The sequence below is a fragment of the Desmodus rotundus genome, chromosome 12 (assembly GCF_022682495.2).
Source record: "Desmodus rotundus isolate HL8 chromosome 12, HLdesRot8A.1, whole genome shotgun sequence".
NCBI lineage: Eukaryota > Metazoa > Chordata > Mammalia > Chiroptera > Phyllostomidae > Desmodus > Desmodus rotundus.
This window is the reverse complement of record NC_071398.1, coordinates 61,275,646-61,289,472: the sequence shown is the minus strand read 5'-3', so window position 1 is coordinate 61,289,472 and position 13,827 is coordinate 61,275,646. Positions and strand designations below refer to the sequence as shown.

At 55.4% G+C, this 13,827-nt stretch overlaps 1 protein-coding gene across 1 annotated transcript; it reads left to right on the top strand.

Annotated features, from left to right (window-relative positions):
* Nucleotides 1–3,598: 3,598 nt before the first annotated feature.
* Nucleotides 3,599–5,181, top strand: KCNA10 (potassium voltage-gated channel subfamily A member 10). Its single transcript, XM_024570512.2, has one exon. The coding sequence runs from the start codon at nucleotides 3,623–3,625 to the stop codon at nucleotides 5,156–5,158; it is 1,536 nt and encodes a 511-aa protein (XP_024426280.2). The 5' UTR covers nucleotides 3,599–3,622; the 3' UTR covers nucleotides 5,159–5,181.
* The last annotated feature ends 8,646 nt before the right edge of the window (nucleotides 5,182–13,827 follow it).

Here is a 13,827-nt window from a genome sequence, read left to right as displayed (position 1 = left end):
GTTACAAGCCTACAGGAGGGCGGGGGTCCAGGATAAGCCCCACGAGTCCTGCCTCCCAGAGCAGAAGTGCTTCCGCAGGGTCAGGAGGGAGCTGTTCCAGCCTCGGTGAGGAAGAGCAGTTGCACTGTGCACCTCGCTGCTCCCCCTGGAGCAAATAATCCTGTGACCCTTCTTTCCAGTGTCTGCTGCTCCTGCTCAGGTTTGAAACAAAGGAGCTCTTGTTACTCTGTCTCTAGAGGACGAGGGCTCTGCCCTTGAGCAGTCCCGCAAGGACAGTGACAGACAGCCCCCCGCTGTGCCCACCCCACTCTGACAAGGAAGAAGGCCACAGCCCTCCCTGCCTCCTTTCACTTGCTCCAGTGACAGAACCTCCTCCTGCTCCAAGAGGCAGGCCAACTAGATGGGGGAGGGTCGGGCCACCTGGATAGACATCTGTGAACCAGGATGGGGTCTGGGGCTGCAGGTGTGTGCACGGAGCCCACAAGTGTCTGCATATTTGCACACAGCACACATCTGTGTGCATGATCTGGTGTCTTGGTAATGTGCAGCAGGTGACCGTGAGTATGAGTGGACACCCGCTGCCATCTTGGCTGGCGTGTCTGAGTGCGTGTCTGTGTGTGACGCACGTCTGTGTGGCCGTTTGTGTGTCCATGTCCCTGTGCGCATGTGTCCCAGGCACAGTCCTGGGCTGATTGGGAATAGGCCACGTGCGGCGGTGGGTCTGCCACGGTGGGACTGACCGGGAAGAAGGTTGGCTTTGGAACTAGAAACTTGGGTTTAAGTCACGATGTCATCACCGAGTGACGGAAGGACCTGTGGGCAGTCTCACACCTTGCTAGACCTCGGTCTCCTCACTTGTTCCTTGGGGAAACTGAGCTACAGTTCCTTGGGAAACTGTAGCCCCAGCTACACTCAGACCCTGTGTGGGAGCGCTGGGCCAGCCTGAGCACAGGGCACAGGGCACCCCGAGGAGGCAGCTTCACCACACACAGAGAGGCTGAGCATTCAAGCTACTCAAGGCATCCCCAGGCTCTGGTGGCCCCAGAGCCATCAGTCCCCAGGCATCCAGGGAGGCTGGGCCAGGGCAGGGACAGCCTCTGCAGGTCTGGGCTGTGGCACCAGTAGCTGTGTCACTCCACATTTTACTAGTTCCAGGAGAAGGAACAAAGAAACAGCCACCCCACCCCGAACGCCGGCCTACAGCACCCCCAATACACGCCACCAGCATTCACTGAGCGCCCATTTTCCGCTGCGAACTTCCTATGTGGCGTCACTTCCTCACCACACTCTCAGGAGGCAGGTATCAGGAAGGCCACCTGGCCTGGGTCACCCAGACGGTCCTCTTCTGTCCAGTCCTAGGCCAGCCCATGGTCAGCCTTCCATTCACTCCTCCTTCCACGGTCCTCTCCTTCCCTCAACAGCAGGCAGTGGAAAGCCACCATGCACCAGGCCTGCCTTCCTGCCTTCGTCCCCCATCTGCCTCCAGCCCTGTGACATCTGAGCTGGCCCTCTGCACAGTGTGCGGTCCCCGTCCCTGGGGCCTCCAGGCCCGTGTGCTCTCTTTGCATGGTGACTTCTTTCATCCATCCTCAGACTCGGAAATGGCTCCCCCCAGCACCCCATCACCTGAGTGTGTAGGGGGGTCGAGGTTGCTAAGCAACCAGAGGCCAGTGGTGGGAACGGCCGGGGAGGGGCTCGGGAGATGCTCCATGTAGCTCTGTGACCTTGAGAGGCCAGTTGGACAGCCTGGCCCTCGCACAGATGGCTGCGGAACCTCTGCCCTGGGAGAGGCACACGACGGAGTCCTCCTGCGTGCAGGAAGTGCCTGTCATACCACAAAGCCACAGGTCGCAAACAGGAAGTGCTACAGAGCACGGGGAGCGGCTGGGGCCTCTGGGGACTACACCAGGCAGCCAGGGAAGCTTCCCAAGACCTACGGGGACAGGAAATGAGAGCAGCTCCATCTAGGAATGCCTACTGTGTGCCAGGCAACCTATTTGCAACACACATCATCTCCTTCTCCCTCCAAGAACCCTGAGGGAAGGTGTGATTAGACCCATTGAGAGAGGAAGACAGCAGAGCTCACAGAAGTGGTGATTGGCCCAAGACCACAAGCCCAGTGAGCACAGAGCAGAGATTCAAACCCAGGCCTGTCTTAGGGGAGGGGGAGCGAGCGAAGGTCGGGGCGTGGGGGTAGCGGTGTCAGCCTCACTGGGTCTATGCATGGACCAGCCTGCCGCCCTGTGCAAAGATGACAGAGCTCTGGGAGAGGACTCGGGGATCAGACAACGTGTCAAAGCCCTGCCTAGGGGGTTCTCAGGAGAGCAAGGTCACCCTCTCCTGGCATTCTTAGGGTGAGTATCGTCTTCAGGTGACACTAGACCTGCATGAGTAGTGGCCTGGAGGGAGGAAAATACAACAATGCTCAGAGGGGGAAAGAGGTTGTTTTCCCCCAGCGCACGGTCTCAGTTGGCGCTGTGCCGGGCAAGCACCGAGCTTCGGGGTGGAGTCAGACATGGTAGAAGACTCCGAAGGTGATGCTCCCTGCAGCCATGGAGGAGGGTTCAGTCTTGGGGACCTGTGAGTCCGTCGGAGCCTTACACTGCCAGGCAGAGGAGAAGGTGCAGGACCCAGGGGGAGCCACAAACGACTCCACTCTCGGCAGAGTGCGTTCCAGGACCCTGCTTGTTGTGATGGGAGGGGGCCCCCAAAGACTCCAGCCCCGCAGCTCCACCTTCACCAGGGCACCCCACCCACCCAGAGCACCCAGCTCCTCCCAGGGGCCAGGAGGGCAGCCAGGGGGAGCCAACTCCAATCTTGGCTCACATGATTGTTGTCACTTAGTGGATTGTTGTCACATAGTTCTGAGACAAGCGAGCATGAGTGTGGACTCACTTTGGAAAGACTACAGCGCTGCAGGCTGTCCTTGTGGTCTGTCAGGGAAACTGCTCCCCGGGCTAGGACCCTCAGCCCCACCAGCCTGCCTTCAGTGTACTGAGGCTGAAATCGAGCGTGAGCGGACCCGAGGGAGGGACCCTGGTCTGTCTGTGGGTGTCCAAGCCCAGCGGGCACGCTCTGCGTAACCAATCCCCCACCCCCCACACACACTCAATTACTTACTTCCCACCTGCCTACGATGATATTTTTAAAACTCATCAATATTTTTAAATCATTCCCCATAAACATCCTGGACTTAGGCAAAAAAAAAAAAAAAGTCTTATTATTAGGAAACATTAACTTCCAAATAATTTTAATTTAATCTTTAAATAAAAGACATGTCAGCTTCCTCTGTCATTGTGGCCTCTGTGTGCTGTGATGTACGGAGAGCCTCCTCGCTGGCGGAAGTTCTCATTTCCCAGGCTCTTTCTGCGCAATCCCTTCGAGTTGCAGACTCCGGGTGAAACCCGATCCCACGGGCGGAATGTTGCCCCTACAGCCATGCGGTTTCTTCCCCAGCTGAACACAAACCATTCCTTAATCCACTGACAAGTGCTTGATATCAATGATCAAGGGCCGGCTGTCCCCTGTCCCACCTCCGATATGACGAACTTCTTCCTCTCCACAGCTCACAGCAGGCGGGGAAGACTGTGCGTCTTCATGCCGCTTCCCTGAGTCCTCTAGGATGGATACATGTGGCTGGAAGGAAATGGAGGTCGCTCTGGTGGATTTCGATAACTCAGACGAAATCCAGGAACAGCCAGGCTACACCACAGACTTCAACCCCACAGGCCTGAAAGGCCGGCCTGGCAGCAGCCCCTTCTCCAACTGGAGGGTCCTCATCAGTGACAGCACTGGCCACGAGACAGCCTTCTGCAAGCTCCCAGGCGACTTGCCTGACCCCCCAGAGCCTGAGCCAGCAGCCGTGAACGAAGGAAACCAGCGGGTGATCATCAACATAGCTGGGCTGAGGTTCGAGACCCAGCTCCGAACCCTCAATCAGTTCCCAGAGACCCTGCTGGGGGATCGGGAGAAAAGGATGCAGTTCTTCGACTCCATGAGAAATGAGTATTTCTTCGACAGGAACAGGCCCAGTTTTGATGGAATCCTATATTATTACCAATCTGGTGGGAAAATCCGGCGCCCGGCCAACGTCCCCATTGACGTCTTCGCCGATGAGATCACCTTCTATGAGCTGGGCAGCGAGGCCATGGACGAGTTCCGAAATGATGAAGGCTTCATCAAAGACCCCGAAATACCGCTGCCCACCAATGACTTCCACCGGCAGTTCTGGCTCCTCTTTGAGTACCCGGAGAGTTCCAGTGCTGCCCGCGGCGTGGCCACGGTCTCCGTGTTGGTGGTCATCATCTCCATCACCATCTTCTGCCTGGAGACACTACCTGAGTTCCGAGAGGACAGGGAGCTGAAGGTAGTGAGAGAGCCCAGCCTCAACGCCAACAAGACCACCCTGTCCCACACCCTGTTCACCGACCCCTTCTTCATGGTGGAGTCCATCTGCATCTTTTGGTTCACCTTCGAGCTGGTGCTCCGGTTCGTGGTCTGCCCCAGCAAGACGGGCTTCTTCAAGAACATCATGAACCTCATCGACATCATCTCCATCATCCCCTACTTCGCCACCGTCATCACAGAGCTGGTCCAGGAGACAGAACCGACCGCCCAGCAGAACATGTCGCTGGCCATCCTGAGGGTCATCCGGCTGGTGCGGGTCTTCCGCATCTTCAAGCTCTCCCGCCACTCCAAGGGGCTGCAGATCCTGGGGCAGACGCTGAAGGCCTCCATGCAGGAGCTGGGGCTGCTCATCTTCTTCCTCTTCATCGGGGTCATCCTCTTCTCCAGCGCCGTCTACTTCGCGGAGGTGGACGAGCCGGAGTCCCACTTCTCCAGCATCCCTGATGGCTTCTGGTGGGCAGTGGTCACCATGACGACGGTGGGCTATGGCGACATGTGCCCCACCACCGCAGGGGGCAAGATTGTGGGCATTCTGTGTGCCATCGCAGGCGTCCTGACCATTTCCCTCCCGGTGCCCGTCATTGTCTCCAACTTCAACTACTTCTACCACCGGGAGACTGAAAATGAGGAGAGGCAAAGCATTCCGCGGGAGATCAACAAAATCCTCAACAGCGTGGACTCGAGGATGGGCAGCACGGGCTCTCTCAGCAAGACCAATGGTGGCTGCTCTGCAGAAAAGTCTAGGGAGTGACCTGTCCCGAGCTTCCTGGCCCCTGTGTCTCTCTGCCTCTCTCTCTCCCCCTGCCTTTGCTCTCTGTTGTCCCAAAGACCAACATGTATTGCTTGTGACCCACAGGCCATCTTTGACTGTAAGCTGTTTTAATAAATGTGTTCTGCTACTGCATTTTCTAAGTTGTTTCTTGTCAGCCCACCCCAGGGGGAGTTCCTTCTCCTCTCCCGGGAGGCGGGTACTTTGGGTCCTTGCTACTCGCCTGCAGTTCTGAGCCCAGCGGTATCAGCTTCACCTGGGTACACCAGGAAAGGCAGAATCCAGGCCCCGCCCAGGCCCACTGATTCAGAATCTGCATTTTAACCAGATCCCAGGTGATTCAGTTCCACAAGGAAGATGAGGAAGCTCTGGCTTTGCTCTTCCTTGGAGGAAGCACATGGAAAGACCAGGGGTTGCCACAAGCCATGAGTGAGAACTCAGGATGGTTGAACAATAATACCTTACCTGTGTGTGGCATTGTGCACATTTTCTAAAGCTCTTTCCCCACATTATCTCACTGTATCACAAAATAAACAGTTGAACGGTGTGGCTCAGTTGGTTGAAGCACTGTCCTGTAAACCTTAAGGCCGCAGGTTCAATTCCTGGTCAGGGTTTGGGGTTCTGTCCCCAGTTAGGATGTGCAAAATGCAACAAATTGATGTTTCTCTTCCTCTCACTCTCCCTCCTGCCCTCTCTCTCTAAAAACAATAAGCATGTCCTCAGGTGAGGATAAAAAAATAACCAATAGAACACATTTTATTATTATTCTCATAATGTAACAGGGTGCAGCCAAGGGGGGCCCCCAAATGGGGATTTGTAATGGGGTCCAGAACTCAGGGTGTCCAGGAACTATTAGAACAATACATATATATATATAGGATGTCCTCACCCCCACAAGTCTGAGCTGGGGGATGGGACAATGGAGCAGGGCCATTGAGAGTTGTTCTGCATAGCAACAGTTTTGCAGATAACCTCTAGAACGGTCATTTAACATGTCTATAACCTTTAACTGGTTTTATAGATATGTTAAATAGCTGTGGCCATGCTTTGAGCCCAGGGGATGGGAGTGACTTCCACCCATGATGTAACTGGGAGGCAACTCCCTCTGGGTACAGCACCTGTGTAAAAGCTTGCAGATGATTGGCTCCATGCCATGGGGCCACACCTGCCCAGACTTACTATGGCAGCCAAGTAAAGCTGGAAGAACACGGGAATGCTGGCAGGTGTAACTGATTGTGGGAGGAGTCGGAAATGAGGCTGCAGAGGAAGATTGGCGCTGGGATTTAAACCCAGGAGCGGCAGCCATGAGGGACTTTTTGGGAACACTCGGCTTTGGTGAAAGTTGGGTTCGTGCAGCTTTAGGGTGCTCCCTTTTTGCCACGTGGCTTAGGAAGCAGGAGAGACTTTGCCTGGAAGGAAAGGGGTGAAAGGACTCTTGCTGGTGGGCCATGAGAAGGTGCCACATGGTTTTGGATTACCTGGAGATCGTGGTGGCAACACAGCGGATGGTGCTAGAACCGAGGGGCTGCCCGAACCATGGGCTTCTACTTCTTTTCCTGAGACACGGTACCCCGGACTGAGCAAAGGGGAGAAGGAAGGACTGTGTGCGTCTGTGGGTATTCTAAAGGACTTTAGTATTTTTAATGAAGACATTAAGTCTGTATAACTTTTTTAAACAAATAATCCCTTTTCCTTTTCACCAATCTCTGGCATTGAGAGATGTCTTTCCCTGGTGGCAGGCAAGGCGAACCTAGTACGGGGCGGGGGCGGGGGGGGGGTGGACCCCTAGAGCACAAGGCTAAGTCCATTCGGTATTATAAAACTTATGCAGATGAACAATTGAGGGGACAGCCACTTACCAAAGGTCACCAGAGATAGTGACATGGTCAATGCTGGGACCAAAATCTCCTACCTACTAGTCTAGTGCTCTTTCCACCAATGGGTGTGATGGAACTGGGGGGTGAGGAGTGCTGAGGGCTCTGTCTTTCGGAGAATTCAGGCAGCACACTCGGGCAGGAGCGCCCTTCCCTGGGGATCCCCCGTCTCCACACACCCTGGGAAGACCGTATCTGCCTGGCCCCGGCTCCTCGGTTCCTTCCTGGAGCAGAAGCATTTCCGGGTGCTCTTCACCTGGTGCATCTTCCTGAATTTTGGCACAGGCTGCGGCCCCAATCGCGGGGCCTCCTGTGAAGAGGAAGAAGAAGCGTCGGCATCGGGGCCCCTGGAGGTCTGCCCCAGGAAAATGGTCAAGGCCACTGCCCTGGGGTTCAGCTCCCTTTGAGTCATCAGGAATTGACCTGTGGGGCAGCTGGGGAGGGGGTAGCAGGGTGCTAGGACATGTGCCCGGAGGCCAGGCCTCCCCAAGGAGGGTGGCTGTGGCAGGCCCCCTGAGGAACTGCCCTGTTGGGAGAGGGCCCCGCTCAGCCCACCCAGCTCCCAGGAGGAGGGAATGGAGTTGGAAATCCCCACAGGGAGGGCAGGGTGTCTGCACTCTCTCCTTCCCCACTCTGTCCTCCAGTAAGGAGGCCCCTGCCTTCCTTGGGCCCAATACTCAACATCTGGCCACACCTCACAGGTGACAATGGCCCCAGATCACTGCACAGCTCCACTCCACGAGACCCAAACCACAGCCCACAACACACCACCCGGGAACACGCCCAGCCCCACACAGCCCTGCGGGACACAGGGCTGCGGCTACTACGCCACTCTGCACGATGCCCAGGAAGCAGGTCAGGTCTTCAGGCTTGTGCCAGGGTGTGAGGCTGCAGGAGCTCCCCCTGCCCCTGCCACCAGTGGGGTGCTGTGCCCTGCATGCCAGCACTGAGTCAGCTCTTTCTTTCCCAGAAACCCAGGGCAACAGCCTCTGGGGTACCCCTCCCCACCTATCTACGCAGACTCCTGTGTGCTGCAAGATCTGATATCAACCCCCTTCGCAAGCTTTCCAGGGGAACCCTGAGCCTTCAAAAGGCTGCCCTTCTCCACAGGCGTCCTGGAAGGCCCACCTCCCAGGGCAGCTTGAACTCTGCCAGACCCCACACGCTGACCCAGCCTGGCCCCCCGCAGAGGCCTGCTTCCGGGGAGTCCTGCTCAGGCCACCTTCATACCAGTGACGAGGCCCCTCCCTTTACCCCCTTTTTCCCTCCTTTTGAGATCCTGGGGATGGGATGGAAGGGGGTATCCAAGGTGCCCCTGCCCCTGCCCCTGCCCCTCTCAGCTGTCCAGCCTTCTAGAAAATAAAATGCATTCGCCCCGTGCAGGGAAGCTCTCCAAAGACCTTTTGAAGTGAGGAAGGAAGCTGCCCTGCTCTCCCCAGAGGCCACTGTGTCGCCTGGCAGCAGATCCTGGAGGCAGGAGAGCAGCTGACTCAAACGCAGGGATGAAAAGGGACAGGGGCCTGGAGGGGGGCGGCCGGGACCAGGAGGTGGGCAACAGGAAGATCAGACAAACTTTTGTTACTGCCTCTCAGGGGAAGCAGAGGAAGGAAGTCGCCTGCGAAATGTCACCAGATAATGAATGCTGCTTCACTGTCACAGAGGTGTCGTCTGTCAGATGCACGAGGAGAGGGTGACAGCAAACCTCATCAGGAATTCTGGGTGGATCTTCTCTCTCTCCTGAGCCAGCAGGGCCATGGCCAAGCCCCTCCTTCCCACCACCACCCTATCGTTCTCTGTTAACAGAAATAATACCTGCAAATAGAACAGAAATGATAACGCCAGGCTGCCTGGGTGATTGTGGGAATTAAATAAGGTGATATATGAAATTCCTTAGCAAAAGATAAAAACATGGATACAAAATAGGATGGAGATAGAGGAGGCCTAGGATGAGAACCCGCTTGCAGGTGGAAAAACCTTCAAGGGCCGCAGCTGTGCCCAGAGTCTGGTGTGTGGCAGAGGCTCAACAAATGAAAGAAGGAAAAGAGCAAGCGAGAGCCCTGGCAGGTGGCTCAGTTGGTTAGAGCATCATCCTGATACCCCGAAGTCTTGGGTTTGATCCCCGGTTAGGGCACAGGCGAGAAGCAACGAATTAATGCATGAATAAGCGAAACGACAAATCATTATTTCTCTCACTTTCTCCCTCTTTCTCCCTTCCTTTCTCTCTCTCAAAAAAAAAAACCCTCAATAAATAAAACTTTATTTAAAAAACTTTAAAAGAATAAGGGAGAAAACTAGAGATGGCACAAAGATCAGATTATGTCCCTTGAAAAAGAACAATAACTTCCATCTATCATACGCCAGGCACAGTGCTAACCTACTTGAGCCCTGTCTAATAGATGAGGCAACGGAGGCACAGAGCCATCAGGCAGCTTGCCCAAGGTGCCACAGCCAGCAAGTGGGTGAGTCGGGATGTGAACCCAGAGGCCAGGCTGCAGGTCTGCCCCAAGCTGCCTCTGCTCACAGCACTGTCTCAGCAGGGCCTGCATGGTTGAGCCCAGGAGGGTTCCTGCCTTTTGAATCCTTCCCACCTCTCAAGCCACTCCAAACACCTCTTCTCCCATGAAGCTTGCTCTGCTCTCACCTTGCCCGCGCTGTGTCTCCCTGCCCCTCCCGTGGGAGCTCCTGGAGGGCGGGGTCTGGCCCGGCCCACCACTGAAGCCTCGGGACCCCGATACTACGTGCCTGGAGCAGAGTCGGTGTTCAGCTGGATTTACTGAATTGAAGTGTGATGCCACTGTGATTCCCTGGTGTTGAACGATGCTCTGCAGTGTGCATGAGCTAGCTATCACCGCATAACAAATCACCTCCAGACTGAGCAGCTTAAGACAGGCTTCTTGCCTGTGCCCTAACCGGGGATCAAACCCAAGACTTCGGGGCATTAGGATGATGCTCTAACCAACTGAGCCACCTGCCAGGGCTCTCGCTCGCTCTTTTCCTTCTTTCATTTTTTGAGCCTCTGCCACACACCAGACTCTGGGCACAGCTGCGGCCCTTGAAGGGTTTTCCACCTGCAACCGGGTTCTCATCCTAGGCTTCCTCTATTTCCATCCTATTTTGTATCCATGTTTTTATCTTTTGCATTTACTATCCCACAGGAGTCCAGGGTCAGCAGACCAGGTGGCACAGCTGGGCCCACTGTCTCAGAGTCTCCCGTGATGTCAGCCAGAGCTCCAGTCACCTTAAGTCTCAACTGGGACTTCATGGGACCCCAGACATGGGCAGCTTCAGGTTTTGAAGGCAGTTCCTTCCTTCTCTTCCCCCACGGGAGGGCCCTCTACCCAACGTAGACATCTACAAGCCAAACACTCCCCTTCCCTCTTTTGGAAAGAACTCTCAGTAAAGAAGACAGTAGTCTGGGTGGGCAGGGCATGGGATCTTTGGGGACAAGTGTCTGGCTGTGATGTCTTAGCTTCAGTCCTTGGCTCTCAGAGTTTTTTCAAGATCTTCCTGCTGTGGTTTGGAGGGAGGGGTACCGATGTTGCAGACGCCGGTTGGCGTTCTAAGAAGGAACTTGTCCTGCAGCTGCCGTAGGGAAAGTTCGGCCCCGGAGGAAGAGGACACAGTGTGCTCTAAAGGAAGTGGATTCTCAGTGCCAGTCATTGGGAGAGGAGGGGCTTGGGCAGGTGGAGGGGGAGCCCCTGCCTCCACTAGAACCACCCAGTCTTGCATCTAGACCTCAAGGGGGGAACTGTCTGAATATGAGCATCAGGGTGGAAGTCAGTAAGACGATATGGGTGGCAGAATAGCGGCCCCTCAAGGATGCCCACAGCCTGCTCCCCAAAACCTTTGACTATGTTAACCTGGCAAAAGGGACCTTGTGGGTGTGACTAGGTTAAGGCTCTGGAGGTGGGAGTTTACCCCTGGACACATGGGTGCACCCAGTATAATGACAGGGTCCTAATAAAACAGAGGAAGGGGGTCAGAGTGCCAAGGGGACATGTGCCAACGGAATCAGAGGTTGCAGTGCAGAGGCCATCAGGCAGAGGACGCGGGCAGCCTGTAGAAATGAGAGACAATGAGGGGATGGTCCCCTTAAGCGCCCAAAGGAAGGCAGCCCTGCTGAGATAAAACATCTGTGTCATTTCCAGAACTTAAGTTTGTGCTCATTTGTTGTAGCAGCAGTAGAAAACTAATACAGCTGGGATCTGTTGTAAAGAATCAACTAGGAGAGCTGACTGGTGTGGTTCAGTGGGTTGGACATCGTCCTGCAAAGCAAATGGTTGCTGGTTTGAGTTCCCTTCAGGGCCTGTGCCTGGGTTTTGGGTTCAGTCCTCAGACGGGGCACATATGAGAGGGAGCCAATCAATCGGGTTTCTCCCCCTCTTTCTCCCTCCCTCCCCCTCTCTCTAAACTTGAATAAATAAATAAGACTCAGCTGGGAGACGGAGTGGGTCGACACCACAGCTCTTAAACCTGACCATCTGGGTGCAGTCACTCCCCTTTGAGTCACCAGAGCCCATGCGCCGGAGTCGAGCGCCCACACTCGAGCCAGAGCGTCAAAGGAGCGGCACCCTTCCCAGGACTGTGTGGGGAAGGCAGGGCATTCGCAGAGACCCCCGCAGAGGAGGTGACTTGCCTGCGAGGTCCAGCCCCTGCGGAGAGAGCCTCTGAACAACATCCAGCCTAGAGGGTCAGCCTTTATTTCATCAAGGAAAGAAGTTGTCCCCAGCAGTGGTCCAGAGTCCTCAGCTCCAGGGCCCTAGACACTGGGGGCTGCAAACTGTTAAAAACATAAACTGAGGCATATTTTTAAAAAATGTTTTAAAGAGTTCACTTGAGCAAAAGTCAATTTAAATTGGGCAGCTTTCAATCCAGCAAACAGAAAGGAGCTGCGAGGAGATGCGCAAAACGAAAGGCTTTTACAGGCAGACGGGAGTGGGAATAAGGAAGTCATGGTGGCGGAAAGCAGGCTGGTTGTTGCAAAGTCCCTGTCCTTTAGAGGACGGCAGGGAACTCTCGGGCAGGTGACTCCTGATTGACTGGTCTAAGATCCCATTGCTGGGACAGCCAATACTGTCATTAAGTTACATGTCAGTTTGGCCCTAACCCCTGAAGTGACTGGATTTGGAGCCAGGATCTTTAAAAAGGCAACTAAGATTAACTGAGGTCATAAAATCAGGGGCCTAATCCCATAAGCGGAGGAGACACCGGGACACGCAGGCAGAGAGGAAAGGCCACGTGAGGACACAGTGGGAAGGCCACTGTCTGCAAGCCAGGGAGAGAGGCCTCAGGAGAAACCAACCCCGCCGATGCCTTGGTCTTGGACTTCCAGCCGCCAGAGCTGTGAGCAATAAACGTGTGTGGTTTATACCACCCACTAGGCAATACTTTCTTATGGCCGCCTGAACTGACTAGCGCGCCACTGGAGACAGGGAGGAAGATATGGAAGTCAGAGTGGGCAGAGAAGAGAGGGTTACACAGGTGCATGGTGACCCTTGCCAGGGAGTAGCCCCCAGGCAGGAAGAAGCCCTTCCTCTCTACTTGGGTCTAAATAAAGCCTTGGAATCCAGGCCAAGTCCAGAGCCACCAAAGTACCTAGAATATTTGCACGGCCCCTTCTGCACCAACCTGTCAGTCAGGCCATTCTTCTGACTCTCAGGCCCAAGATAACAACTTCTGAAGTCCCCAGGTCCCAGTCCATTCTCTCCCTACTGGCCTGGGACTTCCTGGACTTGGGAAAGAACTTGGAGAGTCTCTACTTTTTACACGTGATGCAAACCCACCAAGGCCACAGGCCAGGTACTGGGGCTCAGGTCCCAGCACCCCTTCAGCTTGGGGCCACCTGCCTCACTGTCTCAGAAGCAGAGGCCGAGAGACTGGCCACCAGAGTGACTCAGGGAGTCCCAGGGACACAAGCCCAAGCATCTGGACCCCTAGTCTACCCACAGTCCCCTTCATTGCTTATGAATGACTCTCTCTCGCAAGAAATGTCCCCTGGGGAGCAGACATGGGGACAGCTAAGATGTGTGGCTGAGCCTGCAGGACTTCCCAGGCTGACTGTAGTTCAGAGCTTCAGGAGGTGTGGCTGCTTCCCACCCAGGGTGCCTCTTGACACACGAGAGGCCTGTCTCCAGAGGCTCCTTCTTTCCTCTCACCAGCCCTAAAAATAAAGCTCCTACGACAGTTATTCTGGTCTCCGTGCTCAGTGGAGCCCTGGGAAAGAAAGGGCCTCTCAGGTTCCATGGCTGGCGCCAGAGGAGAGAGATCAAGGACAAAAGATGGGAGAGGCTCAGCACCTACAGCCGGAACTTCGGCGTTGGCGCTGAGGAAACCAAGGCTGCCTGCTCAGAGGAGGGGGCCAGGCCAGGAGCAGTGCTTGCAAAGGAGGCACAATTCCACCAGACAGAACGGGGAGGCGGCTTTCGTAGGCGTCTCACCCAGCCTCCTCCGCGACACTGCACGGAGTTTCTCATGCACCCGGTTCTGGCTGCTCTCCAAGCTCCCTGGGGCTGTAACTCCGGGGGGTGCAGGACTATTCCACCGACTCGAGGGTAATGCTGCTCCTAAGCCCCTCGGGCACTTACAACAGGCCATCCTTGTCACGCCAGCTCCAGTCCAAACCTGGTATCGCGGATGATGCAGAACGATCAGAGAGGGAGGACACCAGAAAGCAAGGACTGAGAAAGAAAAGGCTAACCAGCAAGACGTCCACTGAGTGAGGCCTTTCAGGCAGAGGCCATGCCCTCTGGGTCTGTGCCTCCTGCCGCAGCTGGCCCT